Source organism: Orbicella franksi, chromosome 2, assembly GCF_964199315.1.
Source record: "Orbicella franksi chromosome 2, jaOrbFran1.1, whole genome shotgun sequence".
Taxonomy (NCBI): Eukaryota; Metazoa; Cnidaria; class Anthozoa; order Scleractinia; family Merulinidae; genus Orbicella; species Orbicella franksi.
The window spans coordinates 38,218,638-38,245,146 of NC_138146.1; the positions used below are offsets into that span (position 1 = coordinate 38,218,638).

At 38.7% G+C, this 26,509-nt stretch overlaps 1 protein-coding gene across 2 annotated transcripts in view; it reads left to right on the forward strand.

Annotated features, from left to right (window-relative positions):
• Positions 1-26,305, forward strand: part of LOC145479764 (MAM and LDL-receptor class A domain-containing protein 1-like) — a 43,383-nt gene extending 17,078 nt beyond the window's left edge. For both annotated transcript variants that reach the window (XM_081458210.1, XM_081458211.1), the window contains 10 exons: positions 594-681; positions 1,276-1,410; positions 1,951-2,192; positions 2,687-2,774; positions 3,369-3,503; positions 9,872-10,113; positions 10,606-10,693; positions 16,322-16,517; positions 19,581-19,730; positions 25,179-26,305. In XM_081458210.1, coding sequence (XP_081314336.1) covers positions 594-681; positions 1,276-1,410; positions 1,951-2,192; positions 2,687-2,774; positions 3,369-3,503; positions 9,872-10,113; positions 10,606-10,693; positions 16,322-16,517; positions 19,581-19,730; positions 25,179-25,572 — 1,758 coding nt within the window. In that variant the 3' untranslated portion in view covers positions 25,573-26,305. The remainder of the gene's footprint in view (positions 1-593; positions 682-1,275; positions 1,411-1,950; positions 2,193-2,686; positions 2,775-3,368; positions 3,504-9,871; positions 10,114-10,605; positions 10,694-16,321; positions 16,518-19,580; positions 19,731-25,178) is intronic.
• Positions 26,306-26,509: the final 204 nt, after the last annotated feature.

The window sequence follows — 26,509 nt, forward strand, 5'->3', positions numbered from 1 at the left end:
GTCATAGTTAATGGGAACAACGTGTTCACCGCAAGTGGGAATAAAGGCAACAAGTGGCTGAGAGCGGCGATTGATGTCAGTTTATCAGGAAGGCGTGCGGTAAGAGATATTATCATGCCTTTTGGAGGGTGCATCGTTTATTCCAATTGTAACGACTTTGCGTCGTTTTTAATGGTACTCCAAATATGCCACAACACATGGTGCTTTTCCTTTGTTTTTGAGAACAATACATTTATTTAATCATAGTAATACCTACCTGCATGACTCAAGCGTATATGCCATTAAATTATACCTCCAATTTACATTCCTTGGCAACGTTATTTACTATAAAACACATTTTCCCAGTTGTAAAACTAGACATTTTTGTTTTAGGTCTTACGTTTATGTACCTCCGTTTAGATAAATGATATGAATTACTGTCGTATTTCATCAACTCCCATGGCATCCGCTAGCCTAGTGGGATAAGTGATTTTCATATTTTGTTAACTTTAATTGGCTATTGGCGTGCAATTGTTTAGGTAGCATCGTGCTCCTACTCAGATATTTTTGTTGTCACTTTAAATGCTTATCTTGATCTCTTGCAATGGTTGTAGGTTACATTTGAAGGAATACGGGGCAGTGCTTACCAGGGTGACATCGCAATAGACGACTTTTTGTTGGAACCAGGGTCTTGTCCTTCAAGTGAGTAGATAAAACTGCAATGTAGAGCCTTTCTCAAAATGCTCTCAATTTTACATTCTTTTCTTAGTATTACAATTAGCCAAGAGACTATTCTCGGTATTGAGTTGATAATGCAAATTAATTTTCCTTCTCTAACAAGTTTAGTCAGATTAATTTAATTGTATACAATATAATTTTTTATAAGGCAACCAGTTTTTTAAAATGGTTAATACAAAAAACTGATTGATGCATAAAATTGCTGATACTTTTGTGTTTGAAACATGATCCTAGGGGCAAAGCAATTTAGAGTTGAATGAATTGAAACATGCATGTGGCATTGATACTTCTGCTATATCCATAAATGCCTTTTAGAGGTCACCTGAGAGTAAATCAGTTAGGGAGATTAAAATGAATTAAAATGAATCAAAACGGGCCATTTGTTCATCCTTTATCCCTTTGAATATAATGTATCCGCGTTCGCAAATATCAAGTTCTAATCGCCCTTTTAATTGAACAAAGTAATTAGCAACAAAACTTAGTTCAACAGGGTCAGTGATTTATGTATAGCGTAGATTACCCTTTTGTTTATGATATAATTATTTTTCATATTTTTAGCCTTTGGTTGCAACTTCGATACATCCATGTGCGGATTTGCTCAGGATAGCAATGATAAGTTTGACTGGACACGACATCAGGGAAGCACTTCGTCTAGTGGCACTGGACCATCCTCTGACCACACCACCGGAAATGGTATGAAAAGGTTTCCTGATTGCATTTTCTTCCTATACTTTTTGTGAAAATGGAAAGTGATCTTATTTATTCTTACAGTGAAATTTTATACCAAAAGGAGAGGACATAAAAATGAATAGATTAAAGTTATAGAAATAATGTTTTAACAAAAGTCATTTAGTTTTACATCATAAATGTGGGATGGTCTTTTAAGTGTAATAGAGTTTAAAACTGGTTCTTTATCATTAGTAATATAAACACTACAATTTATGCTAGGTGGCACATTTGGTATACAGCAACACGAAAATGGTAGAAGAAATACTAATTTTCTACCTAGATTGCCGAATTGTGAGTAGTTGAGTGTTGACTACTTGCCTTAGACAATATACATATGCAATGGCATGACTGCACAACTGAAGGGTATGAAAGGCTAATTTGTTAATCCGACTCAGTAAGTTTTTCTGAGTGTATGAAAATTAAAATCTAGTCTGGAAGGGCTCCTGGAAAAGTCTTGACTGTTTAATGAAATCGAAGATAATTCCCTCTTGCCTACCTCTACAGGATACTACATGTACATTGAAACATCAAGCCCTCGACAGCAAGGTGACAATGCAAAACTAACCAGCCCCAAGCTGCAATTCACCGGGAGCATGTGTCTGCAGTTCTACTACCACATGTATGGTACAGACATTGCGAAGCTAAATGTCATAATTAATGGGAACAACGTGTTCACCGCAAGTGGGAATAAAGGCAACAAGTGGCTGAGAGCGGCGATTGATGTCAGTTTATCAGGAAGGCGTGCGGTAAGAGATATTATCATGCCTTTTGGAGGGTGCATCGTTTATTCCAATTGTAACGACTTTGCGTCGTTTTTAATGGTACTCCAAATATGCCACAACACATGGTGCTTTTCCTTTGTTTTTGAGAACAATACATTTATTTAATCATAGTAATACCTACCTGCATGACTCAAGCGTATATGCCATTAAATTATACCTCCAATTTACATTCCTTGGCAACGTTATTTACTATAAAACACATTTTCCCAGTTGTAAAACTAGATATTTTCGTTTTAGGTCTTACGTTTATGTACCTCCGTTTAGATAAATGATATGAATTACTGTCGTATTTCATCAACTCCCATGGCATCCGCTAGCCTAGTGGGATAAGTGATTTTCATATTTTGTTAACTTTAATTGGCTATTGGCGTGCAATTGTTTAGGTAGCATCGTGCTCCTACTCAGATATTTTTGTTGTCACTTTAAATGCTTATCTTGATCTCTTGCAATGGTTGTAGGTTACATTTGAAGGAATACGGGGCAGTGCTTACCAGGGTGACATCGCAATAGACGACTTTTTGTTGGAACCAGGGTCTTGTCCTTCAAGTGAGTAGATAAAACTGCAATGTAGAGCCTTTCTCAAAATGCTCTCAATTTTACATTCTTTTCTTAGTATTACAATTAGCCAAGAGACTATTCTCGGTATTGAGTTGATAATGCAAATTAATCTTCCTTCTCTAACAAGTTTAGTCAGATTAATTTAACTGTATACAATATAATTTTTTATAAGGCAACCAGTTTTTTAAAATGGTTAATACAAAAAACTGATTGATGCATAAAATTGCTGATACTTTTGTGTTTGAAACATGATCCTAGGGGCAAAGCAATTTAGAGTTGAATGAATTGAAACATGCATGTTGCATTGATACTTCTGCTATATCCATAAATGCCTTTTAGAGGTCACCTGAGAGTAAATCAGTTAGGGAGATTAAAATGAATTAAAATGAATCAAAACGGGCCATTTGTTCATCCTTTATCCCTTTGAATATAATGTATCCGCGTTCGCAAATATCAAGTTCTAATCGCCCTTTTAATTGAACAAAGTAATTAGCAACAAAACTTAGTTCAACAGGGTCAGTGATTTATGTATAGCGTAGATTACCCTTTTGTTTATGAAATAATTATTTTTCATATTTTTAGCCTTTGGTTGCAACTTCGATACATCCATGTGCGGATTTGCTCAGGATAGCAATGATAAGTTTGACTGGACACGACATCAGGGAAGCACTTCGTCTAGTGGCACTGGACCATCCTCTGACCACACCACCGGAAATGGTATGAAAAGGTTTCCTTGATTGCATCTTCTTCCTATACTTTTTTTTTTAATGGAAAGTGACCTTATTTATTCTTACAGTGCAATTTTATACCAAAAGGAGAGGATATAAAAATGAATAGATTAAAGTTATAGAAATAATGTTTTAACAAAGGTCATTTAGTTTTACATCATAAATAAGGTAGGATGATCTTTTAAGTTTAATAGAGTTTAAAACTGGTTCTTTATCATTAGTAATATAAACACTATAATTTATGCTAGGTGGCAAATTTGGAATACAGCAACACGAAAATGGGAGAAGAAATATGTAGCGTAGTCTAAACGAGACCAAAGGATGATAACATAACGGTTTTAATAAAGCTGCTAAAAGGCCGCCATTACTAGCCGTAATACAACAACAACTACATCCGGGATACATCTCATTCTACTACGGAAGCCCGAAGGGCCTATGACATCATAACATCGTTACATCTCCCTTCTTGAACAAACAAAACAAAGAAATGAGCTGACGGTAAGGTAGGCAATGGACGAAAGGACAAGTGATTAAACAAAACAAATCTAGCACTGTTCACTGCTCAGAACTTGTCGAAAAGTCTTTACACTGGATTCCTAGGTGGTGAAATCCCTGAGGTAAGCGGGTCTCCTAACAATCCTGCCACTTCTAGTAGAGACAGGAGCGGGAACACTTGGCGAAGCTGGCTGTAAATCTGGCTGCGAAACATCTGGTAACTGCAACGCTGAAGGTTTAGGGGGCACCTGGAGTGCCCCCTCAGTAGGTTTCCTGGTGGGGAGTAGAGTTTGAGCATTGACCTTCGATTCCCCTATGTCTCCGTCTGGCATCGCTTGAAAGTTCTCAGGAACTTTATATAGATGTGAACGGTTTCGGCGGTAGAGCCTACCATCCTCCGTGCGGACTTGATAGGAGCGTGGAGCTTCCTAACTACTCACTTGCGCTTTAAACCACTTTGAACGACCTGGTAATGGTCGGACCCGCACCACATCGCCATCTTTTAACGGTTGCAACTCTTTAGCACCTCTGTTGAAGGAGAGCGCTTGCTTGTTTTCTCTCTGTTGCAAGTTCAGGTGTACATCGGGAATGACTTTTGGCTGAAGCAGGTGGCTAGCCATGGCTAGTGCGGTACGGGTTCTACGCGAGAAGAGACGCTGTGCAGGGGTGCTGTCCATTCCTTCTGATTGTGTATTCCGGAAGTCCAGTAGAGACAATTGTGGGTCATGGCTTGCATCAGCAACTTTTTTCAAGATATTCTTTGCTGTTTTGACACTGTTCTCAGCCTTCCCGTTGGATTGAGGATACCGTGGAGACGTTTTAACGTGTTCAAACTGGTACTCGGCTGCAAACTTCTGAAACTCAGCACAGTCGAACTGTGGGCCGTTGTCTGTGGTGAGTCGGTCTGGAAGACCATATCTTGCCAGATGAGGTTTCAGCTTGTTAATGACCGCTCTGGCTGTTGTAGACGTCAGTATATCCAACTCGAAGAAATTAGAATAGCGGTCAGTTGTAATCAAGTACTGGGTGCCATTGAGCTCGAACAGGTCTGCTGAGATGCTCTGCCATGGTCGTGTAGGTATTTCGTGACATTTCAGAGGTTCTCTCTGCTGCTTCGGTTTGTAGCTCTTGTAAATGCTGCACCTTGAGATGAATTCTGTGATTTGCTTGTAGATGTTTGTAGATTTGCTTGTAGAAGGCTTCTTTGGCTCTCCTGAGGCACCCCTGAATGCCCAGGTGACTGGCATGTACTTTATCCATCATGCATTGCCTGAGGCTAGATGGTACTATAATGCGCTCACCCTTGAACACAACACCATCCTGTATTGACAACTCTTCTCTGAAGGGAAAATAGACCTGCAACTGGGAGGGTACGTCAGCCCTTCTCTCTGGCCAGCCTTGTGTGATAATAGGAGCTAATGCCTGGAGCTCTGCATCAACTTCAGTGGCACTTTTGATTTCCTGCAAGGTTAGTTTCCGAATGGGCACAGACTGCCATGTCTATATACTTAGTCTCAACCTCTGTTGGTGATCTTGTGTCAGGAACATTCCATGCTTCCTGGGTGTCAACTGTTTCTTGTTTAACCAGGGGAAGGTAAGCTCGGCTAAGTGGATAAGCCATGTGCATCTCTGTACCCTTTCTGTAGGAAACCTCTAAATCAAATTTCCGTAGACGCAACAGCATTCTCTGCAATCGCTTTGGTGCACTCGATAGAGTTTTCTTCACAATAGACTCCAGGGGTTTGTGATCAGTGTCAATAAAGGTCTTTCTGCCATAGACATAGCCCTCAAATCGCTCAACTCCAACGACAATTGCTAATAGTTCATTTTCTATCTGTGCGTAGTTAGTCTCAGTAGGCGTCAGATCCCTGGAGGCATACGCCACAGGGTGCCCATCCTGCATCAAGCACGCTCCAAGACCACTCATAGAGGCGTCACACTGGAGTACGGTCTTCTTTTGGGGGTCGAGGAACTTGAGCACAGGTGTCTGGGTTAGAACCTGCTTCACTTGATCTAGACACTGGCCATGAACCTCATTGTCCCAGACAAACTCATTGTCCTTCTTGACAAGCTCTCTCAGTAGTTTGGCCAAATCTGCTAGGTTGGGAGCAAACTTCTGCATGTAATTTATCACGCCTAGTACTCTCTGGACACCTTCCTTGTCCGTAGGAGGCGGCATTTCATTGATGGCTTTCAGCTTGTTTGGATCAGCCCGGAGACCCTCCGACGATATGATGTGGCCCATGTAGCTGACTTGCCTCTGTCTGAACTGTATCTTCTCTGAGTTGAGCTTGATGCCCTTCTGCCGACAACGGTTGAACACTTCTCGCAGGTTTCGGTCGTGATCTTTGAGTGTTTCCTCATCGGTGTCTCCCGCTCCGAACACCAGGATGTCATCTGCTATAGCCTTCTGCCCTGGTAGGCCTTCAAATGCAATATCAATCCCCCTCTGAAACTCCTCTGGAGCTGGGGATACACCAAACGGCAAGCGAAGCCACCGAAAGCGTCCCCAGGGTGTTCCAAAGGTAGTAGCAAAGCTACTTGGCTCGTCCAGCTGTATGTGCCAGAACCCATTTTTTGCATCCAATACTGTGAACACACGGGCCTTTGATAACAGAGGCAGCACATCGCCTATTGTAGGTAAGGGGTAATGATATCTGTCTAAAGCTTCATTCAATGGTTTCGGGTCAATACACAGTCTAACTTTGCCATTTTTCTTTGTTGCGACCACAAGTGTTGAAATCCAGTTCGTAGGTGTATCGACCTTCCAAATCACTCCAATATTTGACAACCCTTACCAAACCAAACTCTATTTTAAATGTATTTAAATACTATTTTTAAAAACTGTTTTTAACCTATTTGATGAAATAGATTGAAAATAGGGCGAAAAGTGTATTTTTAACGTAGTTTTCGATTGACTTTAATGGTGTTTAAACCTGTTTAAAACACTCTTGAAACAAAGTTTGAAACGTATTTTGAAAAGCTTTTAAAAATATAGCTAAAATTCCAAAACTCGAAATCCTTTGCTAAGTTTAAGAATATGATTAAAATAGTCTGTAACTACTTTAAAAATCTCTCGAGGAACACAGCATTTGGAATGCAAACAGGATACAAATAGTTTTCAAAACAGCTTTTAATCCGCAAGACTATTTTTAAACTAGTTTAAATGACAATTTTAAAAGTATTTTGTACAAAATAGGTTTAAAATAGGTGCAAAATTATATTTTTAACATATTTTTCGACTGATTTTAAAGGTGTTAAAACCTGTTTAAAACACTATTGAAATCTGCTGTCTCAAAATATATTTCAATAGCACTTTAAACAGTTTTAAAATTACAGTGGGCCACATAGAAAAACATAAATATCAAATACATTCTAAACATACGAAAATAGCTTTAAAATAGTCTAGTAATGGCATACACTAATATATCATGAAACAGCATAAAAATAGCACAAAATAGGATAAAAGCAGTATGAAAATACAGTAAAAATAGCATTAAAGTAGTATTAAAATTGCATAAAACTAATCTGAAATTAGGTCAAAAGTAGTATTAAAATAGCATAATTTAAATAGTGCTAAAAAAAACCCTAAACATTACTTTGTTGTAGCTGTGAACTTTGTTGTAGCTTTCTTTGCTTGTATGGGTCTACTCTTACTTGTATATACAAAAAGCCGTAATAACAGTTGAGTCGGTGATAAAAAACAATTGTTGTTATACTATGGACTAATGCGAAACGGTCAACTAATCAATTAAAACAATGCAGAATGACAAATTGCCTTGCTGAGGACTGTAATGGCAGTTATTTCTAACATGGAAAAAATAGACGAGTTCAGTAATTATTCACAGCTTGGATATATGCAGGAAATATTTTCATTAAAATTTCAATGTCATTTTATTTTGTGTTTTAAAAATGTCAGATATAAAACAAATCTTAAAATAGCTGATTTCCAAAGAAAATATTTTTTGTACACACCAGAGTGGAAAGCGTTGAGTCATAAGAGGTCACCACTCAAATCGTTGCGAGTAGTATTACTAGTTTATATTAAATCAGAACAACAGAAAAATGGTGGGAAGCTAAAAGCAGATTGTAACTCCAATATGAGCAGCCAATCAGATAAGTACTATCTGCTGGTTTATGGTTGGCAATTGTTTACAGTGCGACCACTCAAACCGGGCCACCTCGAAGATAGCTAACAATCAAAACGTAAAGTAAGAACAATAAACTGGCTGCTTCTTGTGACAGCAAGTAACAGTTTGTTTGACGGGAAAACACTATGCACACTTAAAGATTCAGACTGAGTGATAAAAGTGTTGACAAGCCTGCACGACTCCTGCCGTTCGCTGATGAATAAGTTATAAAGCCTTCATAGCTTAGCTTTAATTATGATATCTTTTAGGGACTTTCCCTTGCGATACGAGATGATGGGGGGCTCCTTAAAGATTTCTCTCAGTAGCGGGTGATTATCTATTAGTTGCCATTTCCCCATTAGTGTGTCTTTTAGGTTAGGCAACGCCAGGTGGTATTGCGTAACAAAGGGCAGTATTTTCTTTTGTGCGGTTTTGTTTTTCTGTGCTAGTGACATTTTTCTATCAGAGAATTTAATCTCTGAAAGGTGTTTTTCTACAATTCTAGCTGGGTAACGTCTATTCTGCAGGCGTGTTTTGAAATACTCTTGTTTTCCTCAAAAGTAAGTTGAGAGGAATTTGTTCTCAGAAGCCTTAACGCATCTCCTTTGATAAAGCCTTTCGTGACGCCTGGTGGGTGACACGAATAGAAATTCGTGTATTGAAAGGTCTCTGTAGGTTTGAAATGAGTTCGCACGTCAAGAATAGATTCCGTACTGAATCTGTCACCTTTGTACACTTTCGTGTCCAAGAATGTAGTTTCAGTTTCTGAGATTTCAGCCGTGAATTTGATCGTTGGGTGAAAACTGTTTGCCTTTAGAAGGAAGTCTTCTGTTTTGTCCCTACTTGTGTTCCACATAGATATCAGGTCATCGATGTATCTTTTCCAAAAAATGGGTTTTGTGTAACTTTGTCTCAGTATTTCTTTTCCTATTTTGGCCATAAATATATTAGCAAAAGCTACGGCCATTTTCGTTCCCATGGCTGTTCCATGAGTTTGGAGGTAATCTTTTCCATTGAATTGGAACAAGTTTTCTTGTAGAATCAGATTCAGGCATTTCTCTTACATACCTGCTAGGAATTGGAGGGTTCTCCTGGTAAAATCCTTCATATGCTTCGCATACAGTGGTAATACCCTCCTCCTGTGGTATGTCCGTGTAGAGACTGGTGACGTCCATAGAGACAAGAATGGTGTTTTTTAGACAGTTTAGTCTTCTCGATGAAGTTAAGACAGTCTGTTGTATCTTTAAGATACGAGGCTTGCTTTTGTGCCATTGGCTGAATAAAGTGCTCCGTACTATGTGTGTTTCACTTCTGACAACATGTAGCGTAGTCTAAACGAGACCAAACGATGATAACACAACGGTTTTCATAAAGCTCATAAAAGCCCGCCATTACTAGCCGTAATACAACAACAACTACATCCAGGATACATCTCATTCTACTGCGCAAGCCCGAAGGGCCTATGACATCATAACATCGTTACAAAATACTAGTAATTTTCTACCTAGATTGTCGAATTGTGAGTAGTTGAGTGTTGACTACTTTCCTTAATCAGTATAGATATGCAATCGCATGACTGCACAACTGAAGGGTATGAAAGGCTAATTCGTTAATCTGACTCAGTACGTTTTTCTGAGTAAACGAAAATTAAAATCTGGTCTGGAATGGCCCCTGGAAAAGTCTTGACTGTTTAATGAAATTGAAGATAGTTCGCTCTTGCCTACCTCTACAGGATACTACATGTACATCGAAACATCAAGCCCTCGACAGCAAGGTGACAATGCAAAACTAAACAGCCCCAAGCTGCAATTTAGCGGGAGCATGTGTCTCAAGTTCTACTACCACATGTATGGTGCAGACATTGCGACGCTAAATGTCATAATTAATGGGAACAACGTGTTCAGCGCAAGTGGGAATAAAGGCAACAAGTGGCTGAGAGCGGCTATTGATGTCAGTTTATCAGGAAAGCATGCGGTAAGAGATATTATCATGCCTTTTGGAGGGTGCATCGTTTATTTCGATTGCAACGACTTTGCGTCGTTTTTCATGGAACTCGAGGTCAGCGACAGCACATGGTGCTTTTTCTTTGTTTTTTAGAACAATACATTTATCTAATCATAGCAATACCTACATGCATGACTCAAGCGTATATGTCATTAAATTATACCTCCAATTTACATTCCTTTGCGACGTTATTTACTATGAAATACATTTTCCCAGTTGTAAAAGTAAACATTTTTATTTTAGGTCTTACGTGTATGTACCTTCGTTTAGATAAATAATATGAGTTATTGTCATTTCATCAACTCCCATGGCATCCATTAGCCTAGTGGGATAAGCGATTTTCATATTTTGTTAAGTTTAATTGGCTATTGGCGTGCAATTGTTTACGTAGCATCGTGCTCCTACTCAGATATTTTTGTTGTCACTTTAAATGCCTATCTTCATCTCTTGTAATGGTTGTAGGTTACATTTGAAGGAATACGGGGCAGTAATTACCAGGGTGACATCGCAATAGACGACTTTTTGTTGGAACCAGGGTCTTGTCCTTCAAGTGAGTAGATAAAGTGCAATATAGAGCCTGTCTCAAAATGCTACAATCGTTTCAAAGATAATTGTAGGCTACATTTGAAGGGGTAAGGGGAAGCAGTTACCAGGGTGACATCGCTATCCATGATTTCCTGTTAGCTCCGGGGAGTTGTTTCGCAAGTAAGTACATAGAAGAGATTGTCAAGGTAAGGGAGTGAATCCCTCATATAGGTCCTCCAACTAAGATAATCCCTCTTAAGTTATTTTTAGACATTGTACCCACTTATTCCGAGGAATTTAACTCGCGCGTTACGTGGTTGTTTTTGTGAGGATCTGTTTTTGTTTCGTTTTGTTTCGTTTTAAAGCAAAGAAAACCCTCCAACGCTGTGGGGATGTCTTCTGTGATATTTTGATTACGAGCAAAGGAGCTTCGGCTCTCGGTATGTTTTAATTCATTTCGAAAGTTTAATAGGAGTTTAAATAAGAAACGGATGTCCCCTACACAAACAATAACAACTGAATGATAGGCAGGGAAATGAGTAGACAAACGAGTGCAAAGCAAACAAACGCCCAAACACAAGCTTGGAAACGGAACAAACAGATGGTCGAAAGTGCAGGAAGACGATGGCTGCCCGAGTAGCAAAAGCAGTTTAAGCGGCAACAGCAACAACGCCAAAGGCAACGTCGATTAAAAAACGACTTAGAATTCAACCTACGAATCTCGCGAGAGTTTAGATTCATTGAGTTTGTCTATGCTGTCAGAAATATCCCAAACAGAATATGCCGGTAAGACAGCGTCAAAATTCGAAAAAGAAATTTTAAACATTGGCCGTCGTATAGTTCACGTTCTCTCGAATATGCAGAATGTGGCTATTTCACGTTGTTGTTTTGTGGTCTTTTGTAAACAACGGCAAAGAAATGAATTAAGAATTATAACGCACGCTTACACCGCAATTATACTCGCTGCCGTTAAAGTTTGCTTAATTTTAAAAACTCCCTAAAACCGAATAAACAGCCAAATACTGAACAGCCAAACTAGCACAAAACAAACGAAATCCCGGCCGAACAAAAAGACGGCTGAGAGTGCAGAAAACATCTCTGCCATGAGACAAAATCAAAACATATAAAATGACGTTCCCGCCATTTCGAGAAAGTCGCTTCGGCTGTCCACGCATCGCGCGATTAGCATCCTCGGAAGAACTGGGTACTATGTCTAAAAATAACTTAAGAGGGATTACCTTAGTCAGAGGACCTATATGGGGGATTCACTCTCTTACCTTGATAATCTCTTGGTATATAAGGATAACCCCGATAGACGATTTTTGATAAAATTATGGGGATCTCGTTAATAACTCTTCTATACTTCCGTGTCCTTCTCATAAGTAAACACACGAATTCATTTTATACTTTCTCGTGCATTATGGCGGACCTGGAGTTTGAAATACGTCCAATCCTTCCGCTACTTGGAGAAAAGCATTAAAGAAAGAACTGCGAAAAGCGGCCCGAACTTACTTTTCCAAACCGCAAAACCGACTTCTTTCTCGTTATATCCAAACCATGTTTATTTCGAACTTGGCGTTTTGATTTATCGACTCTAATGAGTCTATAGAGTGACTGTCTGTACAACTCAGAGAATTCCTCGACGGCGAGAATTCCCGAAATTCATTTTATTATTATTATTATTATTATTATTATTATCATCCTCACGTAATGTTTGCTTAGAGTCCTTAGGGCCGAGACCAAACCATGGTCCTGGGGCACTAGGGGATAGCCAGTTTTTAGCTTGATAGCACCCTCCTCAAAATGTGTGCTGTACCTAGCAAGGTTATCTTTTGTAGTTCACTGATGCTTAATTGGCCGGGAATTCTTCCAAGATAAGTTTCTAGTCCCTTTTTGATAGCTCCAAGTGCTCCAATGACAACTGGTATCGTTTCCGTTCTCATGCCCCACATTCGGCTTGTTTCGATTTCCAAGTCCTTATATTTGGATAGTTTTTCACTGACTTTTACGGATGTGTTTCTGTCTGATGGTACTGCCATGTCAATAAATTTACAGGTTTTCGTTTTGTGGTCTTTAATCACTATATCGGGTCTGTTGGCTGTTATTTTCCTGTCTGTGTGTATTGGCATGTCCCATAATATCGTGACATCCTCGTTTTCTGTAACTGTTTGCGGCTCATGGTCATACCACTTTTCTGATGTCTTTATATTATAGTTGTGACAGACTTTCCAATGTATATACGCGGCTGCTTTATCGTGTCTGTGGGTATATTCTGTTTTCGCAAGTTCAGGACACCCAGACACGATATGGTCAATTGTTTCGTCGTATTTGTTACACATCCTACATAGGGGGCTAGTACCGTCTTTGATAATGCTGGCGTGGTATGATCTGGTAGCTAGGCTTTGGTCTTGGGCTGCGATTATGAATCCTTCCGTTTCTGCCTTCAGTCCACTGCTTTTGAGCCACTGGTTGGTTTTGTGGTGGTCAACATCTGCCTCCTTTATTCTCTTTGGGTATCTTCCATGTAGGGCTTTGTTCTCCCACTGCTTTGTTAATTTTTCTTGGGTCTTATTTCGTGCCATTTGTTTGGTTCTCTTTGCATATTTGGTGGTTGTTTCTTCTGCTTGTTTATCTGGTATTGTTAGGTCTAGTTCTTGTTTGAATTGTTCTGCTTGCCTTTGTATAGAGTACAATTTCTTTCTGCCATCATGTTCTTGCACTAGTTTGATTAGGGCATCATCAGTGTTCTTTAGGTATGTATCGAACCCTATCGTGGTTGTTTTGTAGGAGGCTTCTAATTGGATAAGACCCCTACCACCAGCATTTCTTGGGAGGTAGAGTCTGTCTACATCTGCTTTTGTGTGATGCATTTTTGATAGGGTGAGTAGTTTTCTTGTTTTTGTGTCTAACCTCTTGATTTCACTCATCTTCCAGTCGATTATGTTAAAACTGTAGGTCACCACTGGGATAGCTAAGGTGTTGATTGCCTCAAATCTATTGGCAGCGTTGAGCTCCGTTTTTAGGACCATCCTTACTCTGCGGTAGTATTCCTTCCTCACTCTTTCTTTCATCTTGGCATGCTGTATACCATCACCTTCATCCACGCCAAGGTATTTATATGTGTTCTCTTGGTCTAGTTCCTTGATACAGGTGTCAATGTCAAGTTGTAAATCGGAAGTTTCTGTCAGCTTTCCTCTTTTGAATGTGGCTTTAGCGCATTTGTCCAGCCCGAATTCCATCTTGATATCATTGCTGAATGTCTTTACAATATTGAGTAGGCCGGTTTGCTGGCTGTCACTTTTTGCATATGTTTTTAGGTCGTCCATATAAAAGAGGTGGCTGATTGTTCTACCCTGGGCTTCATACCCATAAGTGGTTGCCTTTAGTAATGAGCTCAGTGGAGCAAGGGCAAGACAGAATAGGAGTGGAGAGAGAGAGTCTCCTTGAAAGATTCCACTTTTGATATTGATAGGCCTTGATGTTATCGACCCTTCAGCGTGGTTGAGGTGTAACGTTGTCTTCCAACATTTCATGCTTTCTGCGATAAAGTTGACAGTCACAGGGCAGATCTTATAGATTTCCATGCACTTTATTATCCACGTGTGAGGTACACTATCAAATGCTTTCTTATAGTCTATCCAGGCTGTGGATAGGTTCTTTTTCTTTGTCTTACAGTCCTCCAGAATCATCTTGTTTATCAGGAGTTGGTTTATTATTATTATTATTATTATTATTATTATTATTATTATTATTATTTCGTCATAAAGACTCGCTCAGTGAACTTTTTTCGAAATATATTGTATAAAAGTTCCGACGAGTTCATTTTTTTTCCTTGAGATCTAGGAAAGTTCAAATTATACAGTTGTATAATTTATTTATTTCCATTAAAAATCGCAAATTTACAATTTACCTACCCGCATATAGCGTATAGGCTAATCGAGGCGGTCATTGCAATAAATAGATATATAAATAAATAAATAAATATATATATATCTATTAATGGATAGATAAATAAATAAATAAATAAATAGATAGATAAAAAATAAATAATAATAACAATAGTCACAATAGTTAATGTAATAAGCTCACAATAGTAACAAGTACAATGAGTCGCACTAGTGATAAATAGGACTAATTGGATGAAAGGAATTGTGAAATCAATCACGCTAGATGGCCTATGAAAATAAAGCATGTTCAATAGCTCAGTACAGATCAGAAAGACTAGAACTTTGACACATTGGACTGGATACTTAGTCTAATGTAAGGACTTTTCAGCTAGCAAAAAACTTGAAAGAATAGTCATCCGCTTTGTCTTGGGCAATAGCGCCCTGGCCTCCGGCCGCCATTTTATTGTCACGCCGCTTAAAAGCTTGTAAATTCAAATACACTCTATTACAAAACGAAGGAAAACTGTCGAGCTACTACTTTGTTATACGTCAAGTTGTGAAAACGTGTGCCGCCTAAAAGATCATTTTCAGTCATGCAAATCAAACTCTCAAGAAAAGTTTTGCCCGAAGACTTGTTTGGAAAAAAGAGGCACAAGGTAACTCGGAATAGCCTATCTTCTAAACCTCGAGATAGCTCACACTTAAACATCAGTGGCCTCGAACTTGGAAATCTTACTAATTTTAATATCGTTTTCGTACCACGACCGCCGGTTTTTTATGATTGATACCACAGTCCTCGAGAAATCGGTGTGAACAGACGATCGTGCAGAGGATAAATAGTAGTTCTACATTCAAAATTTGACCAACTTTGATGACTTTAAAGTTTATTGTTACTTCTTTCTTGGTTTAAAATCTCCGGTTATTATTTTTCTTTTCTCTTTTAAAAGGGGGGAATCAAACTTGCAGTTTGTAACAATGTTGCAATGCAAACACTATTCTGAAGATGTTCTAATTAATTTTCAGGGTTTTTTTTGTGATAACCCAATTCGCGCAAAATTTTCTGAAATTCTAACGAGTGGCTCTCAAGAAAAAGGCGCATTTCCCAGGAATAAATATTCGCTCATTACTGCGCAAGCTGACAAAGCGAGAGACTCTCTAGTGTTATGTTACAGGATCGATTTTGATTGTTTTAAAAACAATGAAAGTTAAATCCCATGATAATCGCAAGTTAATGAGTTACAATGAGGTAACAAGAAATAGTAGACAAAATTAAGCCACGTGCTTCTTTTTTTACTAACTTAGTATCCATGAGCTGCATTTAACTTTGAACGAAAATTTGCAAAATGATTGTAGTAAAGGCTAAAAACCTGCAACACACTGTATAATTTTAGGAAGAAAAGTAGTAGATATAAAATTGACATGTAAAACGATTGCTGTACCAGGGTCTGTTTGACAAAATAAAGGAAAATTCGAATTTTGGTTCCCTTCGTGGAATTTTTATATTTACAGACAGGCGCTCTTAACTTTTGCTTATTTAATCAAGTTGTTTTCTTTAATTTTTTTTGCATTCGACTTTCGATCTCAACTTTTAATTTTTAACTTACAAAATCGTCTTTTCGTTTAGATTTTCTACTTCCAAGTCGATCTTCGAATTTTAATTAATGATTTTGGTGGCTTCGCCCGGCCTCCGTAATAAGCAGACAGATAAGCATTTCACTATGAAAATGTACTTTAATGTGATTCAAATGCATTCGTTTCTTGTAAAGGTTCTTGTGGCACTCGCTCGAAATCAAGAATCGTCGGCGGTGTCAATGCTACACATGGCGACTGGCCGTGGCAAGTTCAGTTACGTCGTTCCGCTGTCGGTTCCCCTTACTGTGGAGGCTCCTTGGTGTCAGATCAGTGGGTGGTCACAGCCACTCACTGTGTCAGAGGAAAACAGCCCAGCTCTATCATTGTGAGGTAAAATATTGATACCCAAAACGGTTGTGTCATATAATTTTTTCTTTTATAGCGGAGCTCTGGCTGCCCGAAGAGCCGCCAAGCGGAGCCTCATACTCATGTGGGAAAGAAATGAATGGATTTCCTCATGGTTGTCATGGCTAGCAGTATTGGTGGTGGGCGCGTACGACGGCGGCGAAGTTGCCCAACATGGCGGCCACACTCCAGCTATTAGGTTGACAGAGACATGCAACCTTGGTTTATGGCGTCCGTCTTTAATACTGGATATCCATGTTATGGTCAATTGACACTTGTAAATGGTATCCGCAGACCAGTTCACGTGACCATTTAGCGGGCTCAAGTTAAGAGCTCACTGAGGTCACGTTTTTTTTTAATAGTTAACAAAATAATTTTTTTTTTTCTTGTATACAAATGCTTTTCATTTCTTTCGTTTTGTGTGTTGTGAGATTATTCAAACTCAGAACAGTAGGCCGAACAACGAGTTAGCCGACAAATTACTAAAACTACAAAATCGCGCCATTAGGGTTATCACCAGGTCTGATTACTATTTATAGTGCTACCGCCCTCCGCGGTAGGCTAGCATGGGATAATCTCTATATCAGAAGGAGAAAGGAAAAATTGAAATTAATGTTTAAAACTTTCAATGATCAGTCTCCGGAGTTCCTGAAAGGCCTATTTAAACCATTCAGCACGGACTATGGACTTAGAAATAGTGAAAACAAATTGGCTCTGCCTAAGCCCCGTATTGATATTTTGAAACGTAGTTTCTGCTACAGTGGGGCACATTTGTGGAATAGCCTTCCATCTAACGTCAGAGCCATTAGATACGAGATAAATCGCCAACTGTCCTCCTCATACTCCCACACGGCAAACAAGTAAATCAGTTTTTTTTTTTTTTTTTTTTTTTTGATATATCTCAATCTTGTAACTGATGTTTTTACGGTGTCTAAATAAAGTGTGTATGTATGTATGTATGTATGTATGTATGTATGTATGTATGTACCTCACCGCAAAGTTACAAACGAAAAAACTCAAAATTCTCGCTTGTCCAGGGTTGGTTTAATCGGGCTTTGAACAACCCGGTCCAGGAGCTCTGCTGTTAAGTTTGGCTAAACCTATATATTAGCTTTTTGATTTTACTTGGCTGTCGATCGAGTTCACAGAGTATGCAACCTACTTCAAAAAACTCTTTGGCATTGTCAAAATATATACATGTTATTGGCCGGCTTAGGGTCGGTCCGTATAGAGAACAAATTTATATCGAACTACTTTATGTTAGTTGCATTTAGTTCATCAGTTAAGTTCTCCAAAAGTGTTTTTTCGGTGTGAAATTTTGTACGAAGTTTGAAGTTGTACTACAAAATCAATCTCCGTCCGTCGTTGCGAATCACTTGAAATCAGACTTTTCTACCGTATTAAAATTGAATAGCAGAAAGCGAGGAAATTCGCTAAGTGTATGCCACAGAAATGCTCTCAAATACAGCAAAGATCAGAGAGGTACGTACGCTCGATTGGAATTGACTTGTTTTCTACTTAAAATTGTACAGAGAGAGATAAATAGGATTACGCGCCATTACAGCGCCGAGCTGCAAACAACTTCAAAACGCTCAATTGAATTTACTTACGGTGACTTTCCTTGCATTTAAAAGTGAATAGAGATAAACTTGCTTTCATTAATCATCGATGAAAGTGTGAAACTGAAAAGGTAATAGATTCATGATTACCGCTAATTCGTTCACGATTATAGATCAACGCGACGGGTTTCGCCCGCTGTGGCGGGCTGGATGGGAAAATTCCGCCCGCTCCCGTAACCAATCAGATTGTAGGATTTGTAGAATTCCGCAAGCTCAAAAGCTGAGAAAAAAATAAATGCACATTATTACTACCATGTTATTACCATATTATTATTGCCTTCAGCCTTGTTTCCGTTACTCCGATAGGTGCATATTGTGTGTTTAAGAATTAAAAAATAACAATCAATCAATCAAACAAGGAATATGTATAGCCATAGGGGCATACGAGCACCTTCGGACTCGACTGATCGATCGACAGCCAAGTAAAATCAGAAACCCATAAAAGAAAAAGTTATTTCTTTCTCGTAGGAGCTTGGAGAGAAATTTTAAAACGCCGCCACAGAGCCCCCGCGACAGCAAAAGTCTTGGTATTCGTTCGTTTCATTTCTATTGTCCTTGATTTGTTGATGAGAATTTGGGAATGGAAACAATATCCATATTGTGGATTTCCACGATACACATTTAACCCATATAAGGCTTTTGCAAAACAAAACACCTCGATTCTTCATATCATTTGACTTTAAGTCCGTTTTGGCAAGACAAACGTAAGACTGAGGCTACAAGCCTTGAAAATTATTGGAATGTTTTATTCCAAGTGCTGTTCCCTGAATCATGAGCGTTTTTCCCGGAAAATGTTTAGACAGACAGCGGTTGAAAGTGAATAGCATTTAAAAAGTGTGACTGGATTAGTTTTTCATGGTGAATAATCTGGCAATGTGCTTTGACGTCATCTTCTGTTTCGGTGAAACCTTCGGTTACAAACAAGGCAACAAGTCAAGGTTGAAGATACTAGAAAACAAAACACAGACGAACTGGAATGGGTACGTTTAAAGGACTCGTGTTACTAGCCTTTGCTTCGTTCTTTAACATTGTTGACATTATTTGTAAAAGTGCAAGCAATAAACTATGTGGACAACTGGAAAAAGTTCTGCGACAGGACAAGCGCCGATTCGATAAGTTTTGGTTAGGACTGTTCCTGAAGGGGAATTTAGACTTACCACACTAAAGAAAGGCGAAAATGCCATGGACCGATAAATAAAGGACTAAAGGAAGCAAGCAAGCAAGCAGGCAGGCAAGGAATGGATCGATCGATCGATTTCTTTCTCTCTTTCTCTCTTTCTTTCTCTCTTCCTTCCTTCCTTACTTCCTTCATTGAGTCGTCAGTCCATGGTCAGTTTTCGTTAGTGTGACAATACTTTGAAGTTACTGTGTCATCAGCTACATTTTAATTTCTTGATTATCGATTGATTATCTGTTTCTTCCTTTTAAGACTTGGCGCCCACAGACGTGTTAATCTTGTTGGTACTGAACAGGACATTCAAGTAAGCAAAGTGATCACTCATCCATCTTACAACAATCCGCTGAGCTACAGTAACGATATCGCATTACTTAAACTGGCAAAACCAGCTCAATTAAACAGGTCAGTTATTGCTCTAAACTCTTTATTGTTATGATTTTCAACTTTGTTACCGATACACTTACGTTTTACCGTCTAAAAGTCTCCGGAAAGGCCAGTTCAGGTTCTTAGAACCTAAGAAGACTAGTCACGATGTATAATTTGGGTATAAGATAACGTTAACAGTGTTACCCATGTTATTTTTGGTGACATATTTTCATGTTCTTTAAAGTGTACCTATTTCCAAAACGTTTCGTCGGATTATAGTATCTCATCATGAGCAGTATTTCCGCTATTTCAAGTTATTTTTCTTAGGCCTTGACAGCTCAAAATATCGAGGTTCAATTGTATTGATCGTACTGTAAAAAATGTCTAATCATCTGACAATCGAACTTGGCTTGATGAACTGGTGACTCTTAAGTTTCACTACCTTGATCACTGACGCGTGGAGCCATAACGAAGCTGTTTACGTTGTCTCGCTTCAACCACTGTACCGTTGCATTGCACAAAATCATCGCTTCATGTATGAGCAGATTAAAAATAATCACTAAGTCAGACCAGACATAAATTACTTAGGTGATCCAGGCTCTCCTAGTCAATAAAGCTTGGTTTCTGAGGTCTCACTATACCTGATGAAACAAAACTTTGCAATGGAATGGGTAAGAGGTCATACACTTTTTAAAGGGAAAGTTGAGCCGGTTTCGCAGGTAGCGAAATCTAGATGGAAATCTAGCCCTCCGTTATAATACATGAAGCTCAAAAAGTGAGCCTTTTGGTTGAAAACCACGACATCAATACAAATGATTTCAAGTTTCTTGTACACAGTCAGGAGAGCACTCTTGAGTAAAAATGATGAAATATCATTGCGAGAAAGATCTTCGCAATTTATTTATGCATGCTAATTTATCAGTTGCAGAAACAAAGCTTGAAAAAAAAAATTTAGGACTGAATTGAATGTCAAGGCAACCCATGACCTCTGTGATTCTTCCAAGTGCAATGCCAACTGAGCTTTTGACTGAAGTCAGTTGTCTGGCTCAATAACAAAACGCAGTCTAGACAAAAACACCTGAGCAATTTTCTTGATACTTTTAACATTTAAATTACTTTTTTGGCTTCGTAAGATTGTTCTGATGCAAGAAATGTAACTTCCATTTTTCTGATGCCACCCTTAGTTGAAGTCCCATGGGGTGGGCCAGAAAAGAATTATTTTCTGCCGTTCTAATTACTAACTATATATTGAGTCACTGGCCATTCACTGGAAAAGAAACTGTGAAGAAATTACCAAGTTTAAGGATAAAAACCCTTATATTGACCCTTCCCCACAAACTGGAAAGAGAAATTACACTTACTTAGGGCCATAATTAACAACTCTGTAAATATCAATATAACGTTCTTACGAAAGTGAAGAATGATCATCGCAGTATATTTTCCAATTTAAGCAATTGGAAAGAAGAAGCCTGAAAAAAATCAGGGCTTCAACGGGATTCGAACCCGTGACCTCCGCGATACCGGTGCGATGCTCTACCAACTGAGCTATGAAGCCACACATTGGGAGCGAGGCCACTTAATTGAGTTCATATCTTCCCGTGAGGAGTGAAATGATGTGAAGTTTATATGAAATAATTCATATATGAACTGCGGTTGTAGATGAAAGTGAAGAATGATCATCGCAGTATATTTTCCAATTTAAGCAATTGGAAAGAAGAAGCCTGAAAAAAAAAAAAAAAAAAAAATCAGGGCTTCTAAGATGATCATTCTTCACTTTCATCTACAACCGCAGTTCATATATGAATTATTTCATATAAACTTCACATCATAACGTTCTTACATCACATGCAGTTTTGTAAACATAAATAGAATCATAGAGAGAGATATTTGCTTGAATAGACTTGAACGAAAAGCTACTATTCCCAAAAAACAACAACAACAACTCTGCAATGCCGAGCGACACTTCACACGATTTTAGATTACATACTGAAACTGAGAAAAGCCTAACAACAGAAAACACTGTAGAAAATGCAAGAGATATGCCACTGAATTCATTTGGATTCATGTAAACAAAAAGTTCAAAACATTGGATAAACTGACGAAAACTTAGACAAAGTGGTACTGACAACTACCAAAGAAAAAGCATAGAATTAAATTTTTCTCCGAAAACAAACAGAAAAGAAAGACGAAACTGGAGCAAAATTCATACAATAACTGAGAAAATGACAGGTCTCTGATAGTTGGTATCAACTGATGTCATTTAACTATTGATGGACACTATTGATGTGCACTTTTGTGACCATTGATACACTGAATGAAATCAATAATTTGTTTTTGCTTTGCATGTCACATACCTTTGCCAGTTTGAAGTCCAGGAGGTTACCACATTATGAGAAAATATTTCTTGCCATGAGATATATATTTTCCACTAACTAAGTGTGATTACGTCATTAGTCACGTGACCATGTCTAAAAGTGCGTTTTATGTCAGTGTGAGGACAGGCATTGAATAATTGGAAAGCACTTCACATATTTGGAAGGGCAATCTTTTAGAACATTTAGAATTTGCCACGAGACTTTCTGCTGTCTCATAGTTAAGCGGGCTATTCGCACGAGCGAAAAAAGTTGGGGACTTGGTGGAGGGCTATATCTTTTTTTTTTTTGCTATAACGTAAAGCAACTGAAACTTGCGTGTTACTAAACATTTTTAGGAAGATACACTATTTGTAATCTCGTGGTTGTGACTTCATTGCTTCGTGATTAGAACGTGCGGAATTTTTCAGATGACTTTCAAAGTACATTACTCCACATTAATGAACGATTTTTTGTGTCAAGTTGTAGATTTTTAAATTCAGTTTTTGAAAAGAGCCACTGATATTTCTTCTAAAAAGGCCCGAGGACGAAACTTGCAGTTGAAAAAAATAAATTTAGAGTGAATTACTCAACCGAAATAGGTGACAAAATATGATAATCAAACCTACGAAAATAACATAGCAGCGCCGGTCTGACCTATGCTGCAAAAAACTAAAGCACGAACCCCTAAAGTAGAGCCTCTACAAATGAGTCCGGCTATTAGTGTCCGCGACATACTCAACAGGCACAACCAATGAATCAAAAGTAAAAGTTTGTGATTAACAGTACTGTTGAAGTCCAGCAGGTAACAGCCCAATCTACTTGCATGCTTCAATACGTACGCACATCATGCAGTTAATTAGCATAAAGTACCTCTGACCTCAAAGAAACCTTAAAGGCATCTGATTTCCAACGACCAAGAGCACGGGTTTGCGCATCAAAATAGCCCTGTTCAGCAACATGACAGGCGCGCCCATACGAAAGCTATGGGTCTTGTACCGACTAGTCAGTGTCTAGACCACAATAAGATAAGCCCTGCTGAAGTGCAACATTAAACTGGTGAACCGAAATTGAAGTCTAATCACCTTCGACAGACCACTCGACTTGCGAAGAAACCCATCCATCAACATTATCTTGCCGACTGCCCATGAAACATTTGTCAACTTCTTAGAAGAAAGGCAATAAAAACGCTTCTAGGAAATCTATTTTGCCAATCTGATTCCCGGCTAATCGTCAACTAGTAAACACCGTAAACACCTCGAAACGCGAAAAACAAAAAAATCCATTGCGTTGAGCTGACATACTCGGCGTCACGAAGAGAGCTCTGATTTGTGCGAGCACGTGTCAGGCTTTTCTGTGATTTTTTCTTTGCCCCAGGTTCTCGCAATTTCGCAAATTGCATCTTCCCTGGCTATGAAACGGCACAGATATTGTGTTATATTGTGTTCCTCTGCTTCTTTTACAAGAGCTTCACATTACTCCATTCTAAATGCCACACTGTTGGAGATTAACAGCGTTTCCATAAAACAGCAAAAAAAAAAAAGGTTGGATATATTTGAATATAGCAGCGTTTCAGGACTTAAAAGTCTCCCTCCTCTTGCCACACGCTTGCGGGGATTTGAGACGTTCCTGAAGTGACGTCATTGGGTGTGGCCGAAGCGGGAAATTCAAAGCTTGATTTCATGGCAAAAAAAGCATCGGAATTCATTTTTTCGGTTTGAATACATTTTTAGATGTTATAGAGATATCAAAACCACAAAAACGCTGTAGGCCGTACGGACACTTTAAGAAACTCGCATATTAACTCGATACCAGAGTAGCGGGTTTTCTTACATAAGCTACATTCTTAAGTCAGAACAAACGCAAAAGTTCACGCGTACAATTGGCGCGAGCATACATTATTCATTCACAGCGCGAAATCGAAGTCTTGTTTTCGACCCTGAAAAACTCACCTTTTCCATTAGCTCAGAGCATAAAACTACAAATAAGCTTGTGGAGGTAACGTGGCCGAATGGTTAGTGCACCGAACTAGAAATCCGGAGATCGCCGGTTCAATTTCCGCTCTGACCACTAAGTTGGAGTTGTTTCTCGGTAGACCCTAGTTCAACTCATCGGTCATGCTTGTACAGCTCCCTGATTCTTATTCCCTGCCTTATTCACTGCCATCGCCGTGAAAAATTTAGAGAATCTCGCAACTCTCGCCATTTGGCATGAGAACATCCACGCAAGAGCCCACGACATTTGCGTGGATCCGCGCGGATATATGTTATCAGGGTGGCGCAATTTGTTCTAAAAATAGCAAAATTGTCCCATATCATAGGTGCGCGCGGATCCCAAAACTTACGGTCTCCGTCCTCGATTATGACTCCTGATTAGACCTATAGTCTCCCAGTTTTTTTCGCTCATGCGAGTGGCCCCCTTAATGGTGGGACGGCAGATTTCACCTGACCATTTCTAAATGATCTAAAGCATTACCCTTTCAAATACGTGAAGTACTTTCTAGTTGCTCGATGCCTGTTCTCACACTGAGATAAAACGTACTTTTTGCCATGGTCACGTGACTGATGACACATCACACTAAGTTTGAAAAAAATATATATTTCATTGCAAGATTTATTTTTCCATATGTGGTACTCTCCCGGGCTTCAGTCATAAAGTTATTTGATATGCAAACTTTTCATGTGCAACGGTTGTTAATATAATTATAATATTGTTTTATTATCATTATCATTGTTATTATCATCATCATCATCATCAGTTCGTATAGTGTGATCGTTCGGATTTCTAGTTCGGTGCATTCACCCGGACGATCACACTATACGAACTACGAATACTCCTGGGTTCAAACCATTTACTGTGTTATCATCATCATCATTATTATTAAGAACTTGTGATAATTTCATGTTTATTTTACAATAATACTAATAACTTTTTTTTAGAAAATTACAAACTTTAAAATAGCTAAAATTGTTATCATCACTTCTCTTGTTAAAACAATTCGCTTCTGCTTAGAAAACATTTCCGCCTAGGAACGCACAACAGATCAGAAAGTTTGGTGTAATTAAGTGATCTTTAAGCAAGAGGTTCGTCTCACTCTATGCTATTCTGCTGCATTTTGCTTTCCGGTCTTCAGGTACGTAAATTTGGTGTGTCTTCCACATTCCGTCTCTGAACCGTCTGACGGGGCCAAATGCTGGATCACGGGCTGGGGCAAACTTTCATATGGAGGCGCTAGACCAGACTATCTCCAACAGGTCCAAGTTCCAGTGGTTAGTCGCGCCCGATGTGATAAAGCCTACCCAAAAAAGATCCATGACTCCATGATCTGCGCGGGCCTGGACCAGGGTGGAATTGACTCCTGTCAGGGGGATAGTGGAGGACCGATGGTGTGTGAGACTGGTGGGAGGTATTATCTTCAAGGTGTCACCAGCTGGGGCTCTAGATGTGCTTCTCCTGGGAAGTTTGGTGTCTACGCCAAAGTGAAATACCTGTTGAGCTGGATCGTTGGCGAAATGTCTAAGAACTAAGCTAAATCAACCCGCGATAGTTTCGTAATGGTGTAAGGTAAAAATAAATTCTCCATGCTGGAGATAAGGAAGAACATTAAATAATGTGGTCGGGAAAAAATTAGTAATAAAAGCATGCATTAAAGAGAAACCTGTGTGCAATTGTAGTCTTTTAAGTCCTGACCTAAGTTAGTGACTATAATCTAAGAAACACGTATTTCCTCGCTTTTTATTAATTTACTAACTTGTAGAGCACTTACAGAAGGTCTAAAAGGGGATGCTGAATGCAACCATCTCTATGCTGTGAACAAATTAACACTGAGGCGATCGTCTGAAATTTCAGTTGACTGTTATATACGCAAGTGACTAACTTAACAATCTTTAAAACCAATCAATCAATTAATTGCAAAGACCAACCAAAACTTTATCTTAACCAAACAATAATGAATCAAATTCACTTCTCGGTAGTTCCATTTTGTGATTTTATCTATCAGCCGATATTATCTACAACGGGAAACAAGTGTAAAGTGTTCACCTGTTTTTGGAGGGGCGGATGGCATTTATTCATGCCATTTCAGGTGTGCTTCTGTAACATGGATAAAAATAATGGGTGTATGTATTGAATGAGCACTTTTAAAGTGTGTGCCAACTGTATTTTTGCATAAGTGCGAATGAATTAATACATTTCGAAATTTTGACATTATTTATCCACTATCGTAGATTTTCCATTTTCTAATGACGTCGGGAAATCATTAGAACTGAATCAAAATTAATGAAAACGTATAGTGACAATAGAATTCTTGGCAATAAATCTAATACAACTGGTGTAAAAACATCCAAATAGAAAACTGCACAGGAAATCAAAAATATGAACAAACATACCCATTGCATAGTTACCGTGAAAAAACTATTTTCCTTTCACAAGATTTTGCGACACCAAAATTGTAAGTACCCAGAT